Here is a 26974-nt window from a genome sequence, read left to right on the forward strand (position 1 = left end):
AAACATGGGGAAATGTGTAAAGTGCCATCTCTGACACTCGGCCTCAAACTTAGATTAAGATCAGGCATCCTGCGAGGCCACATGATGTTGATAACTGGGGGCCTTAACGTTACAAACACACTACATCAAGACAAGTGAAGATGGCGGATGTATTGAGTGTTCTTCGTCAGTATAACATCCAGAAAAAGGAAATCGTCGCCAAAGGAGATGAAGTTATATTTGGAGAGTTCTCCTGGCCGAAAAATGTCAAGACCAACTACATAATCTGGGGGTACGTCGCTGCTACAGTATCTTTAAACCGCTCCTGCGGGCCCGCTGCTGGAGCTCAGCGGTGCCTTGTGGTGCTAGTGACGGCGGAAGGCTCGCAGGCTAGCTGCTAAGATGCTAACCTAACTCCTCTCCTCGCTGTTGTACCCTTCCTTACAACTTTAAGCAGTCTTCTGTTACTTTGGCGTGATACTTGAGTGTTGTGTCATATACCACACGGCCTCTTTTCCACCCTCTACGCGTTTCAGTTTATATTTTTTAAACTTAAAGTGTGTTTATGAGAGATGTGTAGCCGCAGCTAAACTTGCAGCAGTGATGTGATGCTAACTAACTAGCGACGTTAGCTAGCATTAAGTTGTGTTCCCATGGAGTCAGGGGTCCAGTGGATCAAGCGGGGAAAGATGGTGTTTTCAGTAACAGTCATGACTACAAGCAGCTTTGTTATCCGTGTGGAAAGCAAACTTTGCTTATGTAAGGCAGAAATTAGGCTGCAGAAGGATTAGTACATTAGCTAACCGGATAACTGTTGATAGTTCCGTATTCATTTGGTGTCAGAACCAGTGTTTCGTTACTTTGAACAAGTAATTAAACTATATTTACTTCAAGTTATAGACTTAATGCACTTTTGACAAACTTGCATGTTAAGTCTGTAGCAGGCTGTGTATAGTTTACTCAAATGCTTGCATGGTTAAATAAGGTTTGAGTGATTTTTCTTTGCTGTGTTTGCACCTTCAGTACTGGTAAAGAGGGCCAGCCCAAAGAGTACTATACTTTGGACTCTATCTTGTTCCTGCTCAACAATGTGCATCTCCCACATCCATCCTATGTGCGACGAGCTGCAGTAAGTACTTTGAAATAACTATCAAACTACCTTAACCTGTCAGCACCAGTATTATTTTAAAACAATCCACTATTTTAGCCTCTTGTGTTGTCATAAGCAGCATATTAAAAAGAATCACAAATGCTCTTAAAAAGTGTTTTTGGGTGACATGTTTGTGTGTTGTTTATAGACAGAGAACATCCCTGTTGTCAGACGACCTGATCGAAAAGGCTTGCTGTCGTATCTCAACGGGGAGAGCTGTAAGTAACGTTTGGGAGATCTACTGGGATTGTGTGTTGTGTTTCTATTGTGTGCAGAATGTTAATTGTCCATTGCATTAAAGAGAGAGGTAGGATTTTTTTTGGAGTGGGGCAGCATGGGGTACTTATCCATAGTTAGTTCATCACCTACAGTAGATGTCTGTCAGTCCACCCCCAGTTTGGAGAAGCAGGCAGGACGCCGACACAGAAGCTAAGCAATGTACTGCTGCAGGAAAATGTATTGAGGCCAACCTGAAAAACATTTGTGTCACTTCCAGCGTATGCTATATTGAGAGTATTTTCACTGCATTACCTTTCTGTCAGACAGCCCGTCTTTTGACTTCAGTTCTCCATCTGAGCTCTTGTCAAAGATACCAGACTCCATTGACAAACACAGTAATTTTGGTTTTCTGAACATGAAGCTGATTGTCTACCACTGCTTCAATCACTTATTTCATTTTGTGTCATTGTAAGACTTAAAACTGCTTTTGAGGCAGCGGTAGACGAGTACTTCCTGTTTTTGCTCCTGTACAATGTTAAATCACTGTTTTTCTCAATGAGTCTGGCTTTGAAAAGACTGATAGAAAGGCTCTAGTTCCTCGTCGGAAATAGAAATCTGGCTGTAAGATAAAGCAGTGAAAATCTTTTAAATGTAGCGTACACTTAGCCTGATATTGATATTTTTAGGTGGAACGTTTTCTAGGTGACAAAAATGTTTTGTTGCTGCCGTCCACAGCAGTACAGCACTTAACCTCTGTGTTGGCACTCCTGCCTGCTGCTCCATACTGGGAGCTTGCCGGCTGACACCTACTGTATGTAATAGTAGGGATAATAACCTCATACAACCTCACCTCAAAAGATCCGAACTATCCCTTTACTAAAACATTATACATTAATGTCAGCTTTCATTAATGGAGCCTTATGAGGGGGGAGCGTGGTTGTAGTTGCTCTGATTGGTAACTTATTAAAGCTGTTTCTGATTTTGTCTTTTCGCAGCAACATCGACGAGTATTGACAGAAGTGCACCCATAGAAATAGGTTTGCAAAGGCCAACGCAAGGTGAGTTCACACCATGTTTGTAGCATTAAGTTTGAAGAGCTGTATACAACTTAATACACTGAATCTTGCTGCTGTCTGTTACATACTATTGCTGCAACCGTGTCATATTTTCACAGATGTTTTTTATTAAAGGGGTATTATCTCAATAGGTAAAGTTAGTACAAAACCAAATGGACTTTGTGCAGTGACACAATACCACTGTTGTGCTTTTTTTAGTCAAAAGAGCAGCTGATGAGGTCTCTTCTGAAGCCAAAAAGCCAAGGATTGAGGTAAACTCCAACAGCTGCTTAGTTTAAACACTGTACTCACAGGTCAGTCAGTGCAGCTCTGGAGCATTTGCTCCCTTATCTGTATTACACAAGCAGGAACAGTTCCAGTACATAGAGAGTGTGTTACTGACAGTGATGTTTTGTTGCTCAATAGTAACAGGTGGGAAATAAATAGGTTCTGCTGTAGTGTACAAACACAGAATATGAGTGGGGAGCTTTTGTCCTGACATGTTTTTTCACCACAATAAAATATCATTGACTCAAACTTTTTATGACACTGTAAAAGAACAGAACTATTTTGTCTAGGATGGCTGTTAAAATTAAGTTAAAGACAGCTTAATAAACAGGGTTTAAAGAATTTATCATCACCCCCATGGAATTTGCTTATTAAAGCATTTGATTGCTCATTTAGTAAGTACATAATCAGCCAAAATTAAGCCGTCTGTTTCTATGTTAAGTAATGAATTACATGCTTTTTGTTGCAGTAACAAAACGTATTTGTCGTGGCTTACCTGGTAAATCATAGGCATCAGGTATGATGTCTTGTTTTATTCTGTAGTTTGCTAAAAGTGTGTACACTGCTTTCCTCTGAAGGATGAGGAGCGAGTGCGTCTGGACAAGGAGCGTCTGGCTGCCCGTCTGGAGGGCCACAAAGAGGGCATCGTGCAGACCGACCAAATCAGGTAGAACTGATTTGCCCCAGCTGCATTTAAACACAATGTGCTTTCTGATAAAGCAACAACATATGCCTTGCTTTACCACAATATGACACCCACAGACCAGTTCATCAGAGCTGTGAGCTGTTCAAATGATCCTAACTTCTCCCTCTCCTCCAGATCACTGTCTGAGGCCATGTCCGTGGAGAAGATTGCAGCCATCAAGGCCAAGATTATGGCCAAGAAACGTTCCACCATCAAAACAGATCTGGATGATGACATCACCCTGAAGCAGAGAAGCTTTGTGGACGCAGAGGGGGAGGTCACCAGAGATATTGTCAGCAGAGAGAGGGTCTGGAGGACTAGGACAACCATTCTCCAGAGCACTGGAAAGGTCAGAGTCCACTTTGAGCCAATGATATCCAATCACAGTGATATTGCTCAGGAAACAGTCTGCTTTCTGTCTTTACAGCAATCTAATTTATTTCCTAAAATGTCTGTCTGCTCGTCTAAATTAGTAAAATTCAGCTTTCGATCAGAACGTGGAAATTGGATTTTCCTGTTTTCTTATCTGCACTTTGGCTCAATGTTGGACCTTAATTGCTGTCCTGATTGGGTCATTGATTTGATGAGCAAACAAAGTCCACACATAATATATAAGTCAGGAAGGCATTGTTGCACTGACCTTTTGTGGGATGAAAGTGTCTGCTTCGTTGCTCTCCACCCAGAACAGTGTTGTAGCATTGCAGTGTAGTGTTGCATAACTTTTGGTTTTGGGTCTAAACTTGGTCCAGATACTTTATTTATGCCCAAGATTGTCATTCAGTCATTTGGGGGAAGGAAGACTTTACTGTAAGTCTCAAACAAGGCACATCTCTCATTTGAGAAGATTCATACTCATGTAGACTCACAGATTCTGTGATGTGGCCTAGTAGTGCCTTTTGCACTGCCTGTTCAAGGCGGGAAAGTTGCGCCATCATTCTGCCTGGTCGTTCTGTATAAAAGGCACAAACACCAAATGAGGGGACAGAGTTGTTTCGCCTTTAGACCGGCAGTGGAGGTGGTAACGGTGCCAAATTGATGTCTGTGTGAAAAGTTTGAGTCGGCAGGATGGGATTAACGTTTTGATGACGTCTTTATGTGTACAGCCCACTACCGGGAGATCTAAAAGCAGTTAGCAGCTAACTCAAAAAAGAACTATAACTGAAAATGTCCACATATTGGGAAAACAATAAGGTCCAGGAGCCCCTTACCCTCCGAGCAGTAAATGATTGTTATTGCTGTGTTATGCTATGCCATTGTTATTGTTTAGAAAGTACCGTCAGATGCTTATATTAATGTATATGTAACACAAGAGGCAAGGTCTGCTAGGTTATGGCAAAAATTGCATTGTGAAACAACACTTTTATGTTTTAAATTAATTTTTTTATCTCAGTTTCTTTGTTTTAATAACTGTTAAGAGCCAAAATCATAGTTGGAAATAAAATTAGATTAATCACCCACCCCTTCTGAAGGCTGATGCTGTTGTGCTACACGTAACTCCTGTCTCACCTCTTTTGCTTTTCACAACAGCATGCTATCTAACCCCACACACTGGGGTGGCACTATGCCGTTGTTATTTGGTTCTGTGTTATAAAAAAAAAAAAAAGTAGTGCTGGCTAGTGAAGAGTTTTTGTTGCAGCATTAATGCAGAATCCCTGTGTAAAAAGGGTTTATATGAATTCATGGGTAAATAAACACATTTCCGACCTCCATTTTGAGCTTAACTTCAGTCCACTTTACTGCACACACTTGAGTTTGAAAGCAGCTGTCCTATTTTACCAAACACCTTGAACTCTCAGGGATGATGGCCTTCGATGTAGGAAAAACTTTCAGACAGCCCAACTGTGTAAATACCCTGTGTGTAACAAAGTGAAAATCTCAACCACTAGATGGCAGCAACAGAATATTTTTCATCCAGTGTGTATGTACTCTTGAAATATGTGTCTTGGCTGAGCCTCTGAAGAACTTTGATGCAGTCATCTCAAAGCCATTATAGAGTTGAATGGCTGTAGGCTTAGAGTAATTATTGTGTCACCCTATAAATCACTTTCAGCGTATAATGTCTGCACCAAGAATGCTGAATTGAATAATTCATCTCTTCCTCTCTGTTGTTGCCATATTCATGTTCATTCTTCTAAGATGGGCATCTGTCGTAACCACTGTGCAAAGAGGAACTTCAAATCTGTTCTCATAACATTTTATGATTGTGTGGTGTCCCACTGTCATGGTGTTTGGTATGTGTGACATTATGCTGTCAACACACTGAAGAGCTCAGGCATATGATGCTCTGAAGGTCAACTGTGTTGCCAGAAGACACTGTAGTTGTAGACAGTCCTATACAATAAAGACTGAAATCTCTTGGTAAAGATTAATATTACTTTCAACTTCTTCATGATATCAGGCTAAACTGTGTATTCACAGTCTTCTTTAGTGATATTAAATAGACACCTTGAAAGAAGGGCTGACCCTGACTAAGAATTTTCCTGGTCGACTAATAGTCATTTAGGGCCATGAGTCGACTAGTCGCCCGCATGTTTACTATTTTAATTTAATTATTAAATTCTGAATTTTGGGCGGGGTAACACAATGGTTTGAGTTGAAGGTGTGAGAAAGAATAGTATCAGTAACATTGTTAACACTGTGCTACATTACAGAGAAACACAAAACCGTACTAATGAACCTTCATTAATATAGGCCTATATTTTATCTACAAGTGCACGTCACACACTGAGCGAGCCGCCTGTTAATGACGCTGTGGGCAAAGCAGTAATGATTGTGCTAAGTGGCTAATGGGCATGTAGCTACTTCCATGTTTCAGATGATACGTCATGTTTGTAGTCGACCAATGAAGATTGGATTCAGTTGGACTGTATCCATCTGTGGTTGCTCACTAACCCACTGTGGGATATTTATGCTGGCGTAGTGTCCAGTGATTGCATACTGATCGTTTAACAGGAAATAGTATGCAATTCAAGTACTGTTGAATAATACATGTAAACAGCATTAATGCTGATGGATGAATTAATTTGAGAGCCTGTAACTGTCTCTCGAGTGTATGAAAATGAAAAAATGAGGGGATGGCGGTGTGCACGCCTCTAGCAGTGGAGCAGTGGAGAGCAGCCTCTCTGCTGCACTGTCACCTCTGGGTAAAGACTGAGCAAAGTTATTTTCATCTCCACAGATTTTGTTTAAGTTGTTAAATGCTGCAGTGTGTTGGTCAGCCGGTCTTGTTTGTTAACGTTACTGCTGATCGCTGCTTTGCTCTGTTAATGTTTGTCTCTGGGTGAAACAAGCAACCAGGGCTATGGAAACAAGCCCAAAAGAAGCAACAGATATATATATATATAGAGAGAAAGACGACGTTTAGAGCAACTCCACTTTAGAAACAAGCCCAAAAAAACGCAACCTGCGACTACCAATATTTGTAAGACGTTACAAAAAAAAAACAAGCCCAAAGTCGCGGCTAATAAGCGGACCTGGCAACCCTATGGCTTGTCCTCCTCACATTACCTCCGTCCTCCTGCGTGCTGACGTGGGATGTATCCCGCCTCTCATTGGCTGATGCTAGTTGTCAGTCGTGTCAGACTTCTCCAGTTTTCTAGCATGCCAGATATCCAGTCCCAGTCACAGACAAGGGGGCGACTTGCTCGTAGGCTTGTTCACACATGAGGACTCATCGTGGCAGACTATCTGCCGACTCACCTGCGACCCAAGGTGGCTCTCAAGATCCTCAAAATCGCGGTGAAAATAGTGTAATGTGAACTAGGCTTTAGCCTCACATCATTAACATACATTTGGATAATCGATTATCAGCATTTGTGAATTGCTGTCAAATTGTCCTCGTCCCTATTGCCATGCATCCAACAATCAATTATTTCCCCCACCTCTCCCCAAATGAGGAGAAAATCAATTCTTTTGTGCAGCGGTGCTGAACTCACCATATCCTCATCTATATTGCTCCTTTGCAGAACTTCTCCAAGAACATCTTCGCCATCCTTCAGTCAGTGAAAGCCAGAGAAGAAGGCCGAGCACCAGAGCAGAGACCAGCACAGAACACTACTCAAGTGGTAAGAACGACATATGTGCGTTTTATATATTTCAAGAAAGTTTAAATTTGGTCAGACACAAGTCAAAATAAATGCCGGTGTGCGTGCATGCGTGCGTGTGTGTGTGCAGCAAGTCTATAGATGACTACTAAGGGAGCGATCACACCGAGATGAAACGCGTCTTTTGAGCGTCAGATGCCAGTAGGTAGCACGCATTGAATAAGCGCTTCAAGCGTTTCAAGCGTCTTTGAAGCGTCCGCGTCTCTAGCGTCTCATTTCTGTGTGATCGCCCCCTAAGGTTTTGATTTAGCGGTGAACTGGCAGGTGTGTAAAGTAATGAATTGTTTGTTTTGTGTTGTTTCCAGGACCCGTCCCTAAGGAACAAGCAGCCTGTCCCAGCTGCCTACAACAGATACGATCAGGAGCGATTCAAAGGAAAAGAGGGTGAGTTTGATTTGTGCTCCTGTAGCTAATTTTAGTTCTGAACATTGACAAAAGGGGTGTGTTTGACGAGGTGTGTGGAGCAGTTAAGGAATACACAGAGTTGCCTGAGCATAAGTCTGTGCGAAATTTAGATTCAATTCACCCCATTTACACGTGGAAATAATGAACGTGCTTCAATGAGAGATGAGGTGTGACGCAAGCAGAGCACATTGCATCAATCAGACCGCCTCCAAAACCAGAAGTGTGATTGGATGTCAGGCAGGAAAAAGAATAGAGCCCATACAGCAGCATTGCTTCGCTGCACAAATAATTTACATATTGATCACAGTGCAGATAAAATCAAGGTAACAACAGCAGTCATTAATTTTAGGTGTAAAGTTAAAAGCCCAAGATCTGATGTCATTTACATAATTACCTAGATACAGATCACATGTCACCTGTAAGTGGGGGTCACACATGTCAGTCAAAGACAGGAAGTGTTAATGCAATAATGGAATAATGTGTTGACATGGAGCAGTGGAGTTCTTGGATTCAGGAAGAACCACTCCAGTGATTTTCAACTTTATGTGTTTGTAAAAGATAGACATGCTTCTCTATAGACCATCTCACCCATTATCAGCAGGTTGTATGCTTCAGGCAAAATCCGACACCTGCTGGTTCAAGCAAATAAGAGAAAACCACAGCTTTCTTGGTTCCATAGTACAGAGTTTTATATTAATGTTCAGGCTCATACTTGTACTTTGGGTTTCTACCACAACATATTTATGTGCTTTAGGCCCCGATCACACAGGAAGTGTTTTGCAGGTTGCAAAACATGAGGTGCACCGCACTGCCTTTTTTTTCCCCCTTTAAATTGAATGCTGCTACGTTTTTATTGTTGCCAGACAACCTCCCCAGTCCCTCATTAACATGATATATGAGAGAAAATAAGGAAAAGCATAATCGGTCCTCTTTAAGGCTGAAACGAGTACTTGTTGCTCCTGTTTGCTCTGTGCATCATCAGGTGTAGGATGCCTCAAGGGCGGTGAATGGAGCCTTTGTCTGATACACAGAGAGGCCAAACCAGAATGAATCTGGAGCATATAAATTACAGCTTTGTTTGCATGCATAATTAAAACCTATATCTTTATGAAAGGTAATCAGCTTATTGTGTGGGTTCCACCTGATCATAATTAAAAAACAGGTCTGACTAAGTGTTGAGTTGGAAAACCTTAATGCTCTAAGCTATTCTTTAAAAAAATAAAAATAAAGAGAGGTTTCAGAATCCAGACGTACAATCCTGGTATTAAACGTTTACCTTTCACGATAGCTGAATTTTTGTGCTGTCACGAGTTCATACGAGAATCATGAGATTACATGATAATCCTTTTTGTCAGGCTTCGAGTAAAGCGGGATTTATGCTTGTACGACAGCTATGTGCAGAGCGTACACCATAACCTACACAGGTGGCGTACGCTGTCGTGAGCATTTCTACTTGTGCGGTGGTGTGTCTGTCACTCTGCAGTTACACCTCCAAAACACTAGTCAGTGGTGGGGTTTCTGTGACGTGCCATTAAGTTACGTTGATTCAAAAACACACCAAAAACACATATTATATATGGCTTGGACACATTTTCCCCACAAATACAACATGCTAATGTATTTAGCACAAGCCTATGGCATTTTACATTGTATAGTTTAGCCTAGCAACTAGTGGACTTTTCCTTTACTCAGGTGAAGCCTGGGACAACAGCAACATTTAATAAAGGTGATGTTACAAAATTTGGCTCCATTACAACTCACGAGGTTCACTGACAAAACAACTGTCATATGCTAAACATGTTCTCCAAACAAATGTAACATGCTAACGTTATTAGCACAAGCCTATGGCGTTTTACATTGTATGATTTAGCCTAGCGACGTGCTGAGATTTTCTTTACTCAAATACAGCCATTTTGACTAGTAGTAATGTCATTGTGACTAGTATGAATTTTAATTTAAGATATCTATAACGTCATTTTGACTAGTCAAAACTGAATTACAGATATCTGTAACGTCATTCTGACTAGTCAAAACTACAGTTACAGATATCTGTAATTCAGTTTTGACTAATAAGATTCAAACTATTTTTGCCATTGCCATGTGTATGGGGTTTGTCATTATAGATATCTACAATTACATTATGACTATCTATAATTCCAGTTAGAGATATCTACAACGTCATTTTGACTAGTCATAATTCAGTTACAGATATCTACAACGTCATTTTGACTAGTCATAATTCGAATTCAAGATACCTACAACGTCATTTTGACTATCTGAAACGCAATTCAAGATATCTAGAAAGGACCATGTAGATATCTCCAATTGATGATAATTAAAGATATCTTGAAATTGAATTATGACTAGTTAAAATTAAATTGTAGATATCTCAAACTGGAATTACGGATATCCACAATTCAGTTGCAGATATCCGAAATAACAATTGTAGATATCCGCAACTACATTGGAGATATCTATAATGACAAACCCCATACACATGAATGGCAAAAATAGTTTGAATCTTACTAGTCAAAACTAAATTACAGATATCTGTAATTAGAGTTTAGACTAGGCAAAATCTAATTACAGATATCTTGAATAAGAGTTTTGACTAGGCAAAATTATATTGCAGATATCAGTAATGAATATCCAGTCTAGCGATTAAATGTTAAAATGGCTTGCCATAGGTGCATGTCAGGCTACGGCGAAGGATATGGCGTAGGCTCTACGTCGACGCATAGCCTACACCGTAGGTACAGCGTCAATTTGACGCAGAAGTATAAATCCTGCTTTTTGGGGGAAGTTTATCCTTATCAAATGTGAGGGTCCAAGCACAGAGGCATGTTGTAAGCTGTAAAGCCCTTTGGGGCAAATTGTGATTTGTGGTATTGAGCTTTATAAATAAAATTAAATGACAATATGCCCTGAGCGAGTGTAAGAATTGAAAGATGCAAACTTGTTACATATTTAAAATCATTATATTTTATACACTTGCTTTCTTAGAAACGGAGGGTTTCAAGATCGACACCATGGGCACCTACCACGGCATGACCCTGAAGTCAGTGACGGTAAGAACAAAACTCCAAAAGCCGTTTGCCGTTAGTGTTGTAAGCCAGAGCTTCTCTGCATGTGAGTTTCATTTTGCATACGTGGAGGAAATACCCATTTATATTTCTTGGTATCTGTTAGAGCAGCTGCCAATCAAAGCCTCAATGTGACCTCTCTTTTTTTTTTTTGCCTACATGAGAAGTTTTTAAAGTTGATCAAGTGTGGAGGCAGCAGTGAAACAGGCTGCAATGTAACTGCTTGGGGCAATTATGCACCTTCGATGTACTACATCTACTAAAAGTGTTTGTTTTTAGGCTCAGATTGTTGAAGTGAAGATTTCAAGTGAAGATTTCAAGTGTCTGAATGCATTATGGAAAGCGCTTAAAGATACAGATCTTTTTGTTAAAAGGGAACTAATGTTTTTTTCAACCTGGGCCCTATTTTCCGATCTACTTTTGTCTAAATGAGTGATAGGATGCTCAATATTTGACATTTCTCCAGTACGAAGCTAGGGCAGACCTGCCTGCAGCCCGTGAGTGCGCGCTATATTAAAAAATAGGGCACTGGGACACTGTCAAACAATGTCAAAATACGTCCACTTAAAGTGCATTTTTTTCCACACAGATAGGCTCGGATTGTTAGTATAATTATCCGACAACATAACGCAAAGGAGAAATGACCGTCTGTGTTTACCTTTAGCTGGATTCAGACATGTTCCTCTGCCTGTTGCTGCGCCCTCTCTCTCCTCAGAGAGAGAGGATTTCTGCGTCCGTGTACTCCGTGTTCAAATAAATACGGGCGATCATCAAATACAAATGGCTCATCCAGATCCAGTTGGTCAAAATCGGGTAAAAATTCAGAAAGTTTGTTGTGGCAAGTCAAAACACTCACTCAGAGAGTGAAAGTGTTTTGGCTTGCCACAACGAACATGTCCGATTCCAGCTAAAGGTAAACACAGACGTTCATTTCTCCTTTCCCTTATGTTGTTGGATAATTATACTAACAATCTGAGCCTATCTGTGTTTAAAAAAAATGCACTTTTAGTGGACGTATTTTGACTTTGTTTGACGCGGTTTGAGTGCCCTATTATTAAATAAAGAGCGCGCTCACGAGCTGTAGGCAGGTCAGCCCGAGCTTCGTATTGGAGAAATGTCACATATTGAACATCCTACCACTCATTTAGACAAAAGTGAGTGAGTGAAACCCCTTTAAAGAGTAGAATCCTTTTTGTTTAACCGGAAACAGCCCTGAAATGGCGATCATCAAACTCACCAGACTCCATTTCAGTAAACAGTAATTTTATCAACATTTTGGAAAGAATCCCTACAGAGATAGGCCTATTTATAAAGAGTATGATCCATTTTATTTAACCAGAAACAGCCTTGAGATTGCTATGGTCAAACCCACCAGACTCTGTTTAAATAAACTGTAATTCTAACGTGTATAGAGCCACCATATTTTCACATCTAACTGGGTGAATTAAGGGTTTATTTGAACCAAACCAGAATTGCTGATTGTTGGAACAGTTGAAAGATAAACCAAGATGTGGCTTCTGATTGTTTTATTTTATTTCTGTTGACTTTTAATTAAGTGTGTTCACACTGATAGAATAACTGTTTATTTAAATGGAGTCTGGTATGTTTGGCGAGAGCAATTATGTGGCTGTGGCAAAAACGTCTATCTCTGTAGGGATCCTTTCCATAATGTTTGCAGACACTTAGAATAACAATCTGAGCCTGTCAGTGGCAAAAACACTTTAAGCGGACTTAAATTGACAGCGTTCAATTGCCAATTCACATTACATTGCAGCCTGTTTCACAGCTGCTGGTTGCAGCGCTTGCTCAACAGTTTCGAAAATCGTTGTTCCCATTAGTCACTTAGACACCAATACAGAGGAAAATATGGTCAAGGTTAAATTTTACCCAAGTTACCCTCTAAATGAAGTCAGTACAAGTGACCACATTTTAAAAATGTCAGGAATAGAGTATTCAGTCTATGAAAAAAAAAATATTGCTCATTCTTTTTGGTATCTTGAAGAGGATCAGCATAAACCACCGAATGGAAAGTTTTTTCTCTTATCATTTTTAAGATAAGCATCTCTAGAGGTGCGTCATCATTTACCATTGTAACTCTTTTTATCATGAGACAGTACATCACTCAAGTAACAAGGGGAACTTCGTGCTTTGACCTTAAATGCACTTTTATATGTAATTTCCAGAATTTATATGGCAATACATTCTGGTCATTTGACACACAAGAATTCCCAAGTCAATATGCAACAATCTGTAGTATCTGATTTCATGTTTTCATGTCTTTTGAAATGACTTGATTGACTTTTTGCTACACACGTGGAAACATTTATTGGCACTGTACCCTGTCCACTCTAGTTTTAGAGTGGCCCGTACTTGTAAGGCAGCATATATAAAACACAGACAGTAGATCTCACATCATTACAAAAAAGTAGCCTTTGCACCACAGAGAAACACAGCTCACTCTGTTGTAAAATATAACTGTACATAAAATCTCCAGTGGTTTGTCCCAAACATAGAAACATTTTAATCTCTTTAATACAAAATTGGCAATAGCTGTAGGGTTTTCACACAACATTAATGTAGAATTTGTATTTTAGTGAGTATGTGGATAAAGTTTGGATTAATCCCTTGATGTTAAGAATAGAACGGTCTGAGATTAAAACATTATTTGCATCTAACAAGGAGCTTGTGACAAGTGGAGTTCATTGATATCTGTCAGTTACTGTGCTGGTCTCTCTTTGTACACTCTGCCTGAGTGTGCCCTGCCTCCTCTCATTGGGTTGATGCAGGCGTTGTGTTTGTTGCTCTGCAGGTGATGCCAGTATTTAAGTAGCTCGTTGGGATGAAACCCATGCGATGTTATGAGATGGCTGTATTTGCAGCTGGAATAAGACACCCGCCAGTGGTTGAATAGGAACTCGTTGGGCGGAGGAGTGGGTTCGATTCGTAACTCGGCCAGGCATATTCCCACATACACATCCTCCAGATGCAGGCGGCTGACTCTCAGCGATACGCCATAGATCTTCCTCGCCAAGTCTCCAGAGAAGACATAACCAGTCCCAGAGCAGAAGGTGGGATACTTCTCACCTGGGTACAGCTCAGGGGGCATGTACCACTTGCTGTTTTTGTTTCGGTTGGGTGCAAAGCCTCTCATGTTATTGCCTGTAAAGTAGTTCTTCTTAGGCTGCAGTTCTGGTCTGAGCAACTTGTAAATGAGGTACTCCGTGTTGACGAACATGTCACTGTCAGTCTTCATGACGTAGCCGGCTTTTGGGCAGTGCATTGCCACCCAGTTCATTCCCATCAATGTCTTAATGGTCAGGTTTTTGTAGGAATCCAGAAAGTCCTGCTGAATGATATCGTGGTGCCTCCGGCTCTCTGCTTCTAGCATCCGTTGCTGTAGAAGTCCCAGCTCTCCCTCATTTTTCCCCAGCAGAAACAACCGGATGAATCCCAGAGCTGGAGCCACGCTCTCGTTCCCCCACGTCTGCCGTATGGCATTTCTTGCCTCCACCTGCCTAGCCTCAGTGGCTATAAGCAACACCAGAAAAGGCGCAGGTCCGCTGTCTACACATTTGTCTGGCTCGTTGATGATATAAGTGAAAGGCCCATGGGTTACATTGTCACGAAGGTCTCCCTCTACACTTTGGCTAGTGTTGGCTGCTGGTGTGCTTTCAAAAGTTGGGTCTCCTTGAAGTGAGGAGACACCCACCTTCTCAGGGGAGCTGTTGTTAGTATCAGTTTTGAAAGTCGACTGAGGGACAATGACAAACCTCCACGCTGAATGTGGGGCGCTCATGTTCCATTTGGCTTTGGTGGTATGCAGTTCACCCCCTCCGTACACCACAGGATGGCCTCTCCACCGTGGCATACCTGTGAGCTTAGGCAGCCACACCTGTTGGACCAGAAAGACCAACAGACCCAACAGTGTGAGGAGATAGAGAAATTTAGCTGTGTGTGTACAGCAGTGGCGTCGTCTCCACTGCATGGTTTCAGCAGGAGGAATTCACTCAGACAGGTGTCACGCTCCCAAGGCTTACTGTCAGCAGCTTCTGACCAGTCCTTGATCCCTTGAGAAAATGTGAAGTGTGTGTGTGATGGGTTCCTTAAGGGCCTTGGACCCAATGTTGATCTCTCATCACAGACAGTGGTGTTGTCCAACAAGCCAGTTGTAAGATGTGAGTCCGCTCTAATGCTGTACGGCTGGTGATTGCCTATCAGACAGAGGAAAAAGGGGACATGTGTGAGCAAATCGATAGTTTCATCTTATTGATCAATCATCGATTAATTGATAAGCGGCGATTTTCCTGAGAAGCTGAATTTCCCTCTGAATCAATAGGTTCTATCTATACATAACATAAAAAGCTATATCTTCCTTATGAAATACAGAAAAAATGCAAATCATGTTCCTTAAGCAAAGATTTATTTTGGGATATATTTGGGATACACTTGAGGGCAGGTAATAGCATTTTGGTAGCATATCAAAGATATTCTGAACAGTAAATATCAAAATATAACGCAGGCTACTTAACATGAAAATAAATTGGGCATTCTCTCATCTGTGACATGGGAAACATTAATAGCAGCATAAAATACATTCCTGAATAGAAGAATACAATATGTAGGCTACTTTAACATGAAAATAAATGAGTGCACTGTCTCTTAGCAGCAAAAAATTAAATTCTGAATAGAAAATTAAATAATACATTCCTGAATAGAAGAATGCAATAATATGTAGGCTACTTTAATGTAACTGTGATGTAGCTTTCTGTATTTAAGGAAGTCCAACAGTTGGTTGTGAGGGCCACATTCGCGGTTGCAAGTTGTGTTTTCAACTCCGCCTTCTTCCTCACGTAACTTGCTTCCATGTGGGTAGTTATGATCGTTCTAGAGGGGATATTATACCCTGGCTCGATGTAGTTTATCACCTCTTGAAATCCCTGTCCATCAACGATGTTTATTGGCAGCATGTCTGTTGTAACCATGTTACATATTTGCTGAGTGATGCCCTCCGCTTTCCCAGCGTCACATACCGTCCGTCCCAACGCTGTGGTGATTGTAGGCTGTGACGTCGATCCACTCGCTCCATGTAGCACGACTGAATGTGTCGTATTCAGGTGGTAATTCAACGAAGTTGTGGAGTTGTTGTACTTTAAAATACTACCACATATTGTGCATTTGGCGTCTTTGTCGTCATTAACCAACTTAAAATGGCTCCACACTGCACTCCGTCTTGTCCGCTTCATCATGCCGCTTCGTGTTTATGTTGTTCTCGTCAGAGCCCTGCTTCTCATGTGTGCATCAAGTACGTCTGGCGTCAAGAGCGCCCTCACGCGGAGTGGCGGGGAATTACGGGTTTAAAAACGCAATTAATTGCAATTAATTTATGAATTTATTTCTTATCGACAATTAATCGATAATCGATTAATTGTTTGCATCCCTACACTCAATATTTTTATATTGGCAAAAGATGAATTAATAACACGTGAAAGGTCAATGACCCAAATCTGCACTTCCCCTTAACTCAACGGGGTGTTACATCACTTTGGTTTTACAGCGGTTCACTGTCACCGCTCTCATTGGGCAGATGTTTTCAGTAACAACAGCCCCAGTAACAAACAGCACACTCACAGCCCGGCAGTAAATGGCAGACGTGCGATGTCAGCGATCAGCTGGTGAACATGGTGGAGCATCAGCAGCAGCTGATGATTGCTGACCATCAGCCATTTCTGTCATTGACTCTGTGAGCCACTCTCGCCCTCCTCTCCCTGCCTGGTTAGCATGAGCTAACACAGCACAATGTGATCTCATCCCTTCTCTTCATAGGTTGCTGCTTGGGCAGAAGCCTCGCTGCAGCAGTTAACATTTGCATCATAATCTCACACCCACATAGGAACAGTTGGCCTTTGTTTTTAAGGTGTTTTTAGAGGTGTGATGCTAGCCCTGTCACAGTGCATGTGAGAGTTCCGGTCCAGCAGCAGAATCCGCGGGTACTCGCTGAATTTACATTCATCGCTGTGATAGCTACATTGCGACATCCCAAAGGGACTGTAAAATACTAGCTGTAACAAATTGTGAAGAATCAACCGGCTTTTCTATGTCAGTGTCGATATCAGCATGTTACAAACTCCCAAGCAAAAACCTCTCAGACAGTGCGAAAATTTTTATCACTCAGTGGGGAAGCACAGCAGGCCAATGCAGAACAAAATAAACTCCATATACTGTTCACTATAGAAGTTTCCCTTCACAGCCTCATGATTACTGATTGTACACTGAACTTTATTTCTGGCTACATAATCCTTGTGTATTCTGTTGAAGGGATATCTTACATGGCTCTCAGGACAAGAATAAACAGAATATGTTTTGCTTTCTCAGCTCAACTTTCTTTTGCTCTTGAACAGCATCCACATGAGAAATGGTTTTAGAGAGAACAGTCTGTTTGCGTGCTGCTAGCACCCTCAATTGCAGTGTGGTCTCTCAGTTTTTTACTGAATTACAGACTACCCTCTTAAAGGACCCCAACAAGACAAAGAGAGGTTTGTGAGAGCTCACAGGAGCACTGAAAAGACTTCTGTTAGCTCTCTTGCATGCATCAACAGAAATAGAAGTGATCATTTCCTCCTAAAAAAAGGCACACCCTTCACATCCTGTACTGTGCATAAAAACTGGGCTCGTATTTTGCAGCATGAATTTTTGTTTTCAGCATTGTGTTGATGTGCGTTTGCATCTTAACTGCATAAACTCACCCATTTTAATCCATCCATCATTGCTGACTGTGATGAATTACAATCCTCACTCACAAATTGCCCTCTTGGTCACTGCTCCTTTCGTCCCTGTAGCCAAATCACATACAGCTCCAGCTTGACGACTCAGGTCCTCATTTATTTCCCTCTCAACGTATGACAAATCATCCTCTTCTTTTAACCCAGCCCACATGTGGCTGTTACGCAGAAGAACGGAGAAATTTGGTCCTCTTCCTGCCACTCGAAGCTAACTACCACATGCATGCACAAGTGTATCTGCGTGTGCATGCATGGACGGAACATGTGTCAGAGCTCCAGTGTTGCAGTCTCTCCATCTGCCTTGGCGCATTGTCCCCAGAGGCTTGATGCTAACGGTGCTGCTGCTGCTGCCTTTTGCCAAAGGGAGTATAGAGTCAGTGGTTGACAGTTAGCTGCAGCTGTGGGTCCTTTCGCTGTCCTCGCCTGTCGTATTCTGTATATCAAAGCAGCAGCGGATAGATCGAGATCATCTCTGGATGATGCACAAGCCTCGCATCTCTCCGTTTGTTCAGCCTCTATTTCCTCGCGGATCCTTGTTTCCTCTCGCTCTTCCTCTTTAATTCACATGCTCTCATGTTAACCTCCCTCCCCCCTACCATGTGCCTCGCTTTCCTTTTTTTTCCACTTTCCTTTTCTCACCTTCCTCATTCAGCAGCTCCTGTGGGCTGTCGTTGTGTTGTCTGCGAGAGGGCTGGAGGGTTGAGAGCAGCGGGGGAGGAGGAAGTGTGTTTTTTGTTCTGATAGGCAGCTCCAGGCTTGGTGGCAGCACGTTCTCTCACCACATCATGCCGTCTCTGCTGCTGTTGCTGCCTGCCCTGTTAAAGGGGAGGGGGGTGGTGGAGGGGGGGTTGGGCTGCTGACCTATTTGTATTCACACCCACTCTCCAGAAAGAGGAATAAAGCATTATCGCAATTTGCTATGAAGTAAGAGGAGAAGGGGGAGAAGCAAGCCTTCATGTCAGCACTTAAACAAATTTTGAAAGGTTTGCTTAGACATCAGGATTGAGTTTACTCGTGCAGTGATGGACAGAGCAACTCAGAAGCCTGTTCAGTCACAGTCTTTAATGTGTCTCCTGCCAGTCTCTTGTATTGGAGGATAATTAGAACACAGATAATTACACCAATGTTTCCGCTACGCTCATTCAGCCGTGGTGGTCTGCAATGCCTGAATTTTCATATTTAGACATTGTCATTTTAATTCTGCCACACTGTGACTCGGAGCAATATTTTTTTCATGAGGAGGGTGGGGGAAGAGGGGAGGGTTGTTTTTTTTTGTGTGTGTGCTCATTGGCCTTCATGGTCCCTTCAGATGTCCACCATCTATTAGGCTTAAGTTTAATCTCTTTATTAGCTGACAGTTAAGGGAAAAGGTAAAATAGTATCTTCTATTCACAGGAAAATTAGAAAGTAGCTTCCTCAGCAGACATATTTATATTTCCTGGGAGCTATATTCTTAACATGGTCAATAAATAGAAACAGTATGGCCCTGGGTCATTTGGCAAAATAAGTTGAAAGTGGCTCAACTCGAGTGCAGCGATATCAAGCAAGGCGCTGTGTTGGCAAAAAGAGCTGCAAAGACGAATCGATTATCGGTTAGTTGTCAACTGTAAAATTAATTTCTATTCTGTCATTTTGATAATCATTTTGAGAAATTTTGTAGAAAAAGTTAAAATTATCTGATTCCAGCCTCTTAAATTTGAATATATTCTGTGTTTTTTGTTTTTGTTTTTTTTTACTCCTCTGTGACAGTAAACTGAATATCTTTAGCCCCTTTTACACTGCCAGATTTTCGGCAAGCTGTGAGCATTTATACACACACACAGCCGGATTGGCGAGTTGATCCGAGGTGCCCAAGTTTCCTATTTAAAAAGGGCTTTTGAGTTGCGGTGTCTTTCACCGTTAAAAACCCGAAGCGATAAAAAAATCCACAGATTAATCAGCATTGAAAATAATCGTTAGTTGCAGCCCTATTAGCCATTAGGATATGTTCAAGAGTCCATTCCTGATAGATTGCTTCATGAAGTCGACAATGTATTGCTACCGTTTTACGCACCGATCTTGTCAGAAGATAAAGTGTCCCTAATTGTTTGACTGTAAAAGTAACTGTCTTGTACATACTATTTTTTGTCTGATGGCTGCCATTCGCCTGGAAAGTCCCTCATTAGGGCTGTTGGAATAAGCACAACCACAACCACAAGCAACCACCAAAACTGCTGTGTTCTTCTTAATAGAAGCGCAGTTTATTTACATTCTGCTACTATTGCTAGCAGTGTGATGAGGCGCTGAGTGTCTAGTCTGTGCTGAGTGGGGGGCACTAAGAGTTCAAACTGGTAGAAAAGATTTCCACACACTTACACCTATGCAGGCTTTCAATTAAAGCAACTCTGACATTTCTTGCATTTCACACAGCACTTAGAAACAATTTGAACACCCACAACTCCACCTCCCTCCAAAGGCCTACTCCCCCCTCCTCCATTACGTCTATGATAGACGTAGGCGTTGGCAAGGTACTGTTAGTTACATGGAAGAAGAGAGCGAGTGTAACGTTACAACCAAGACAGTCAAATGTAACCCCAGATTTTTAAAACTCAACAGGAGTCAGTGATGACTGATGAGTTTTAGAATAAGGTTACAGTGCTAACATAAGATAGTAGTGTTAACGTTGCTAGTAAGTGGAAACGCATAAGGAAGTTAATGTTTCAGAGGCTACGCTACAGTACGCTAACGTTAGCTATTAGCAACTGGATGTTGTGTTGTCATATAACGTTATATGTTATATTAGAAGCAAACTAAACATAACGTTACCTGTCCTGCACAGTCAAACGCAACCCCGGTGTTTTGAAACTTATCCGGGGTCAGTGATGACTGATGAGTTTTATAATATAACGTAAATGCTAACGTTAGATAGTACTGGTGACTGGCAACAAACAAGGAAGATAATACTGAGGCTTGGTCCGAATGCAGTGATTGGTCGGAGTTTTCTTAGAATCATATGAGAATGGTATAATTATGAGTTTTTATTTCTGGTGGAATCCCCTTACATTTTAGTGTGCCATCAGCTTATTAATCTTACTATATAATGCCGAAAACTCTGTCTGTGTGTGTCTGTGTCTCTGTTCCACGTTTTTCTCCTCACTGACTTGGTCAGTCCATGTGAAATTTGGCACAGTGGTAGAGGGTCATGGGAGGATGCAAACGAAGCAATATTACATCAATTGGCCAAAGGGAGGCGTTATAGCAACCGATTGAAATTGCAAACTTTGAATGGGCATATCTCATGCCCCGTATGTTGTAGAGACATGAAACTTTGCACAGAGATGCCTCTCCTCACGAGGAACAAATTTGCCTCAAGAACCCATAACTTCCGGTTATATAGATTTTCCGCCATTTTGAATTTTTTGAAAAACACTTAAAATCGATCTCTTCCTAGGAAGTTTGACCGATCTGCATGAAACTCAGTGAACATAATCTAGGGACCAATATCTAAAGTTCCTTCTTGGCAAAAGTTGGAAAACTTACTAAAACTGAGCTTCTATAAGGCAATGAATATTGCGGAGGGCGTGGCTCATCACATTAAGGTATATAACATCTCAAGGGTTTCACCGATCACCACGCAAGTTTGCAGGCATATGACCACACATAATCTGAGGGGACCCCTCCATTATTGACCCCATTAAACAGAATGGGGGCACTAGAGAGCTAATTTCTTATCTAGGCCTAACCGCCATATCGATTTTTACTAAACTTGGTAGACATGTAGAAGAGGACGCCTCAAGGTGACTGGAGAAATTTAACTGTAATTGGCAACTGGGTGGCGCTATAACAACAGAAAAATGCTTAAAAATGGCTAAAATACGACCGATCGCTGTGGCTCCCCCTGTGGCTGAATGTTGTTGTTTTTTTCTAATTTTTGGTATGACTAAGTCATGGTATGGTATGCTGTACATAATCACAGAAACTGTCAGTGTGTCATTCTGTCTGTCCCACGTTTTTCTACTCACTGACGTGGTCAATCTATGTGAAACTGCACATAGGCATTGAGGACTGGTATAGGTAGAAGGTGACAAAGCTACTAATGGGTATGGACTAGTAGCATTTAAACATAAACAAAGAAAAGCGTAGAATTTCCAGAAAGGTAAGTGTTGCTTTAATTCTGGAGCTTTCAGTCTATTATATCCCCTCAGAACATACAATTTGGACTTACTGATGTTTCCAGCACCTTGCCAAGACTAAGGTGGGTGGAGCTGTGGTTGTCCAACATCATGGTCGCTGAAAGTTGGAAAATATTCAACTTTGGGTAAAATGCTGACACTCCTCACTGTCACTAACCCACTCAGATCGGTGGGTCCGCCCTCTCTCCCCACTAGGCATGGGTATCATTCTAAAATTTCGATACCTTGACTTTGACACGGGTTCCTGAACTATACTTTTTTGATACCAATTTTATGAAGCATCATTAAATTACATTTTTACTGAGCAAAAATCAAACTGTCAGATTACCACAACTGCCTTGTATCCTGAGCCACTGCAGCTCCAACAGTATATAAGAGCACAAAGGAGCAAAATGTGACCAATACAGTGAAAAATGAACGGTTGCAAGTCAGTACATAAGGCTTACTGCTGCATATTTAAAGTAGGATTTATACTGATGCGTCATATCCACTCTGTATGAGTATAAATCCACCGAAAGATCTTTACATTGTTCAGAAATTCTTAAAAATCAATCAACATGTCTGCTTTTTCAGGCAACCGCCAAGCCCGCTCCTGGCTGATATTGTCCCCGTCAGTAGAACATGTTTGCTGTGCCAAGTCAGAAACTACTGGCAGAATGTCCGTCATGTCCCATTACCAGGTTACTGGACTCACTGAGGTCAGCGTAGGAGGAGAGCCTCTGTAGTGCTTTATCTCTGCCTGACCCTTCTCTGTACTGCTGCTGACAGCGGTCTCTGTTCTTCAGTCGCCTTGTCCTCCTCAGCAAATAGCTTTGGCCTCCTTTGTGAACAAGAAAGTGAGCGTAGACAACGAAGACACACACAGCCTCTCAAAATACAACACGTACTTGTGATAACCCCCGTGTCTAGGCGCAACCCGTGACATAACCTAGTGTTTTTCCTGGATTTCTCAGTACAGCCAATCACCAGCACTTTTGAATATTAGCAAATCATACGTGCTGCATGATCACTGTCTCACTGACGTTGATGAGATTAACCCCTTAGGTATCGAAATTTGGTACGGAACGACAACACTCGATGGTATTGAGGCAATCCGGTCAGTGCCTAAAAAGTATCCTACTTCGATACCCAGCCCTACTCACTACAGCCTTACCTTCATCCAGAGCCTGATGGGCGGTTCTTTACACATTTCAGTTCTTTAAATACTCTATTGTAAAGCAAAGCATATCTTGGTGCGACGTTTACCATCACTGGAAAGGACATAAATGCACCAAAGCTGCTGCAGAGCTGCTGACAAGCACTTTATCTGTAACTGACAGTGATCGTGCAGTGCTGCTGATAGACTCTGCCCTGCAGCTTGGGGGATGGGAGGAGAGTAGATAGATTTGATACAGCAGACCTTGGGGCCCACTAACAGCTATTTATCTTTGTATTTCATTTATCTTATTGGTGCAGAGCTTTTGCTTTCTCAGTGCTCTGTTTTGACATTAGAGCTGCTTTGACTGGCAGGGATGAACTGTCCTGCCATCAGTTGACAGGATGGGGACGACGCCTTTTAGCTCCTTCATAGGTTTTTTTTCTTTGCTATAACACAGCTTGAATAATGTCTTTCAAGGGAGCTCATGAGCACAATAACAGAGCATGTGTAACAGTTAAAAGTTTTGCTTTTTAGATTTTTCAGCAACATCATGACCCAACTCAAATATTTTTTCACTTTTAACACTTTATGTCGCCTTTATACCAAAAACATGTATCTGATCCACCAACCAGCACTTAGTTTAGTGAGAAATCGTAATTTTTTTAAACAGTTCACCTCTCATACCCACGGTTCCCTCCACTAAAGTGGCACAGCTAACCAACAGAAGCTTGAAGCAAGTTGAAGCAACAAAATAAATAAATGAATGGTTTGTACGCAAATGCCATTTATGGATAATTTTGTTGCTGGATGAACAAGAATACTGTCATCAACATAAGATGTCTCTACATGTAAGAAAGGACATGTAAGGGATCATTAATGTCACATTGCTTTAAGAGAGTTTGGCGTAATATTTTCTACCAGAAAATGATCTCAAAAGGAATCTAGTTGTAGTCTAGCAAATAGTGACCCTGCAAGATCCCCAGTCTTTGCAAAATATTATAGTGTGTCACTGAAAATTCAGTCTTTATGCATGATTTATACTTCTGCAAAGTAGCCTGATGTGCACCTTCCTCAGAAATGTACCATTTCCCTCAGTGGAAACTAAGCTGTTATTTACTTTCATTTCACAGATAAGAAACAATAAATAGTGAAGACAATAAAGCCTCCACAAAAATAGCATTTTAAGTCTTTCAAAGTCTTTACGAAGTCTTCTAGTGTATGGTATGCATTAGAAGAGCTTCAAACATCTTTGTAAGTAACTTTTTGTCGTATCTCTCAGTCATATGAAGCATTAACAGTATTTTCCCTTTACCCCTATAGAATAGTGAAACAGGAACATAATCTCCTCTTTGAACAAAGGAATGAATAAATGAATTATTTGACAATAATAAGAAAGCCTGGCCTGCACGTTCGTCAAGAAAAAATGTAGCATTTTAAGTCTTGTGCGTGTGATTTATCCTGGCTTCATATGAACAGAGGAAATCTCGCTTGTTGCTAGGCTTATTTATACAATGTCAAATGCCATAGACTTGTGCTAATAATGTTAGCACATTATATTTGTTTGGAAAACGTGTTTAGTATAAGACAGTGGTTTTGTCAGTGAACCTTTATGAGTTGTAATGGAGCTGAATTTTGTAATGTTACCTTTGTTAAATGTTGCTGTTGTCCCTGGCCTCATGAGTAGAGGAATAGTCCACTAGCCGCTAGGCAAATTTATACAATGTAAAATGCCATAGGCTTGTGCTAAATACATTAGCATGTGTATGTATGGGGAAAATGTGTCCAGCAAAACACAAGTGTTTGTCTATGAAAGCTGCGAGTTATAGTGAAGCTGATTTGTGTGCTTGTTTTTGAAATTGTCTCTATTAATCCATGTTTAATGTGTGTTTTAATCAACTTAACTTTATGGCGCTTCACAGAAACCTCACCACTGTCCAGTGTTTTGAAGGTGTAACTGCAGAGTGACAGACACACCACTGCACAAGTATAAATGCTCACAACGGCGTAGGCTACATGAGTAGGCTGCGGCGTAGACTCTGCATACAGCTGTCGCACAAGTATAAATGCGCTTTGTAGAACTTTAGTCTTTCAAAGTCTTTACGAAGTCTTCTAGTGTATGGTATGCATTAGAAGAGCTTCAAACATCTTTGTAAGTAACTTTTTGTCGTATCTCTCAGTCATATGAAGCATTAACAGTATTTTCCCTTTACCCCTATAGAATAGTGAAACAGGAACATAATCTCCTCTTTGAACAAAGGAATGAATAAATGAATTATTTGACAATAATAAGAAAGCCTGGCCTGCACGTTCGTCAAGAAAAAAATGTAGAACAAAATACTTACTGAATTTTGCATAAATACACAAAAAGTGAGGAGAAGAATATGAAAATACTGAAATATTGATTGATTACATAAGGACAAGAAAAAAGATATTGGCCCTAATTTTCAGTGGTTGATGTCTGACATGTGAGACACTTGGAATTCAAGCACATGCACGTCAAACTGCAGATTCACTCAAGATCATGTGTGATGTGAGAAAGTGACAGCTGGCAGCTGCTTTACTGATGGTGTCAGCGTGTTGTCTTTTAAAAATTATTCAGCAGGTTGAATGGACAGTTTCTCACACACACTTAGTAGCGTTTGATTCACTCACCCCACACACTGTTTGCACCAAAGTACCAAAAAATACATTTGAAAACTCAACATCAGTGTCTCTTTCCAGAAATCATGACCTTGTTACTCAAGATAATCCACAGACCTTGTTGTGAGAAGTTTCATGTAGGAACTATTTTCTTTCTGCTACATTACACCCGCCATCTGTATCACCGTGCAGAGGGAAGCGTCCACCTACTGCTAGCTCACCTAGCACCACTGAGCTAACCAACATTACAACTCAGCCAAGGACTACGCCATTAATGTTTATTATCTGGCACTTTGTGTTATTGTAAATTGAGTATCTTTAGGTTTTAGACTGTTGATCAGACAACACAAGCAATTTATTGGCTTCACGCCGCTCTGTGAGGTTTTCACAAACTCCACAAGGTCAGTATGTTTCTGTAGCTCCTCCGTCAGCGTTAGCTCCAGCCTGCAAACATGTCACACGATGATGGATTACTGCTAGACTGTGACACCTAGTGTGGCCCCGGCCTCTCCACCTACCACACACACACACACACACACACACACACACACACACAGATACATGCACGCGTGTACACACACTTGCTTCCCTACAGGGAATCAACGGTGACCTGGCGGGAGTTGACAGTGAGCAGTGCTCAACAAAAAAACTGTTTGGGTCACCATTTTTAAACAGAACTTTTCCCACATTTTTTCTTAATCTACATTTTCCTCTCAGACTGTTTTTATGACTTAAACTCTCAAATATGTCTCTAAGTCAGTGAGTGTGTCTGAGCAGTCTGAATCAATCATCACCATTCAGTGGGTCAGGCCTTTACATGCACACCAACACAACTAGCAACATTTTTGTTTCTGCAGTGTTTACTTGGTCAAAGGGATAGTATGTTTTTGATTATGACCTTTGGGTGCTGTCGTGTTTTCCAGGAAGGAGCATCTGCTCGGAAGGCCCAGACCCCAGCGCTGCAGCCTGTCCCTCGTCCAGGTTGGTGGTGTACTTTCATGCATATGTCTACTTACAGTGTTGTTTTTTTTTGTTTGTTTTTTTAAAGGCTACACACTGCTCATTTGTTTTCATAACTGCCCCTGAAGTCCACATGTTGGTCTGTATCAGAGGGAGAAAGTGAGAATAATTTTTGGGAACTTTTTTAATTATAGAACAGAAAATTGGTTGAATTCTTTGTCAGAAAAAAAAAGGATGCATGGTGAGAGACTTTAGCGCCCCACCTTGGGCTGTACCCAACACAGAATTATGTCAGTCGAATCAGATTTGGCTGGTTAA

At 41.3% G+C, this 26974-nt stretch overlaps 2 protein-coding genes across 2 annotated transcripts in view; one reads left to right on the forward strand and one right to left on the reverse strand.

Annotated features, from left to right (window-relative positions):
• The first annotated feature begins 107 nt into the window (after positions 1 to 107).
• The window catches only part of cdc73 (cell division cycle 73, Paf1/RNA polymerase II complex component, homolog (S. cerevisiae)), a 40648-nt gene continuing 13781 nt past the window's right edge, over positions 108 to 26974 (forward strand). The window contains exons 1-11 of the mRNA XM_033650465.2: positions 108 to 271; positions 1003 to 1108; positions 1278 to 1347; positions 2344 to 2406; positions 2623 to 2675; positions 3270 to 3358; positions 3512 to 3725; positions 7342 to 7440; positions 7785 to 7863; positions 10888 to 10952; positions 26620 to 26677. Of these exons, the coding sequence (XP_033506356.1) occupies positions 141 to 271; positions 1003 to 1108; positions 1278 to 1347; positions 2344 to 2406; positions 2623 to 2675; positions 3270 to 3358; positions 3512 to 3725; positions 7342 to 7440; positions 7785 to 7863; positions 10888 to 10952; positions 26620 to 26677 (1027 nt within the window). The 5' untranslated portion in view covers positions 108 to 140. The remainder of the gene's footprint in view (positions 272 to 1002; positions 1109 to 1277; positions 1348 to 2343; positions 2407 to 2622; positions 2676 to 3269; positions 3359 to 3511; positions 3726 to 7341; positions 7441 to 7784; positions 7864 to 10887; positions 10953 to 26619; positions 26678 to 26974) is intronic.
• LOC117271923 (beta-1,3-galactosyltransferase 2-like) lies at positions 13267 to 18346 on the reverse strand. The gene is made up of 2 exons (XM_033650467.2): positions 17711 to 18346; positions 13267 to 15178 (listed from the first exon to the last, which is right to left on the reverse strand). The coding sequence occupies exon 2, from the start codon at positions 14950 to 14952 to the stop codon at positions 13684 to 13686; it is 1269 nt and encodes a 422-aa protein (XP_033506358.1). The 5' UTR covers positions 14953 to 15178; positions 17711 to 18346; the 3' UTR covers positions 13267 to 13683.

This window comes from Epinephelus lanceolatus, chromosome 12 (genome assembly GCF_041903045.1).
Source record: "Epinephelus lanceolatus isolate andai-2023 chromosome 12, ASM4190304v1, whole genome shotgun sequence".
NCBI classification, from domain to species: domain Eukaryota; kingdom Metazoa; phylum Chordata; class Actinopteri; order Perciformes; family Serranidae; genus Epinephelus; species Epinephelus lanceolatus.

What these genes read in the sequence shown, in the direction of transcription:
- LOC117271923 (XM_033650467.2), bottom strand. Translation starts at nt 14,952, where the DNA reads ATGCAGTGGAGACGACGCCACTGCTGTACACACACAGCTAAATTTCTC.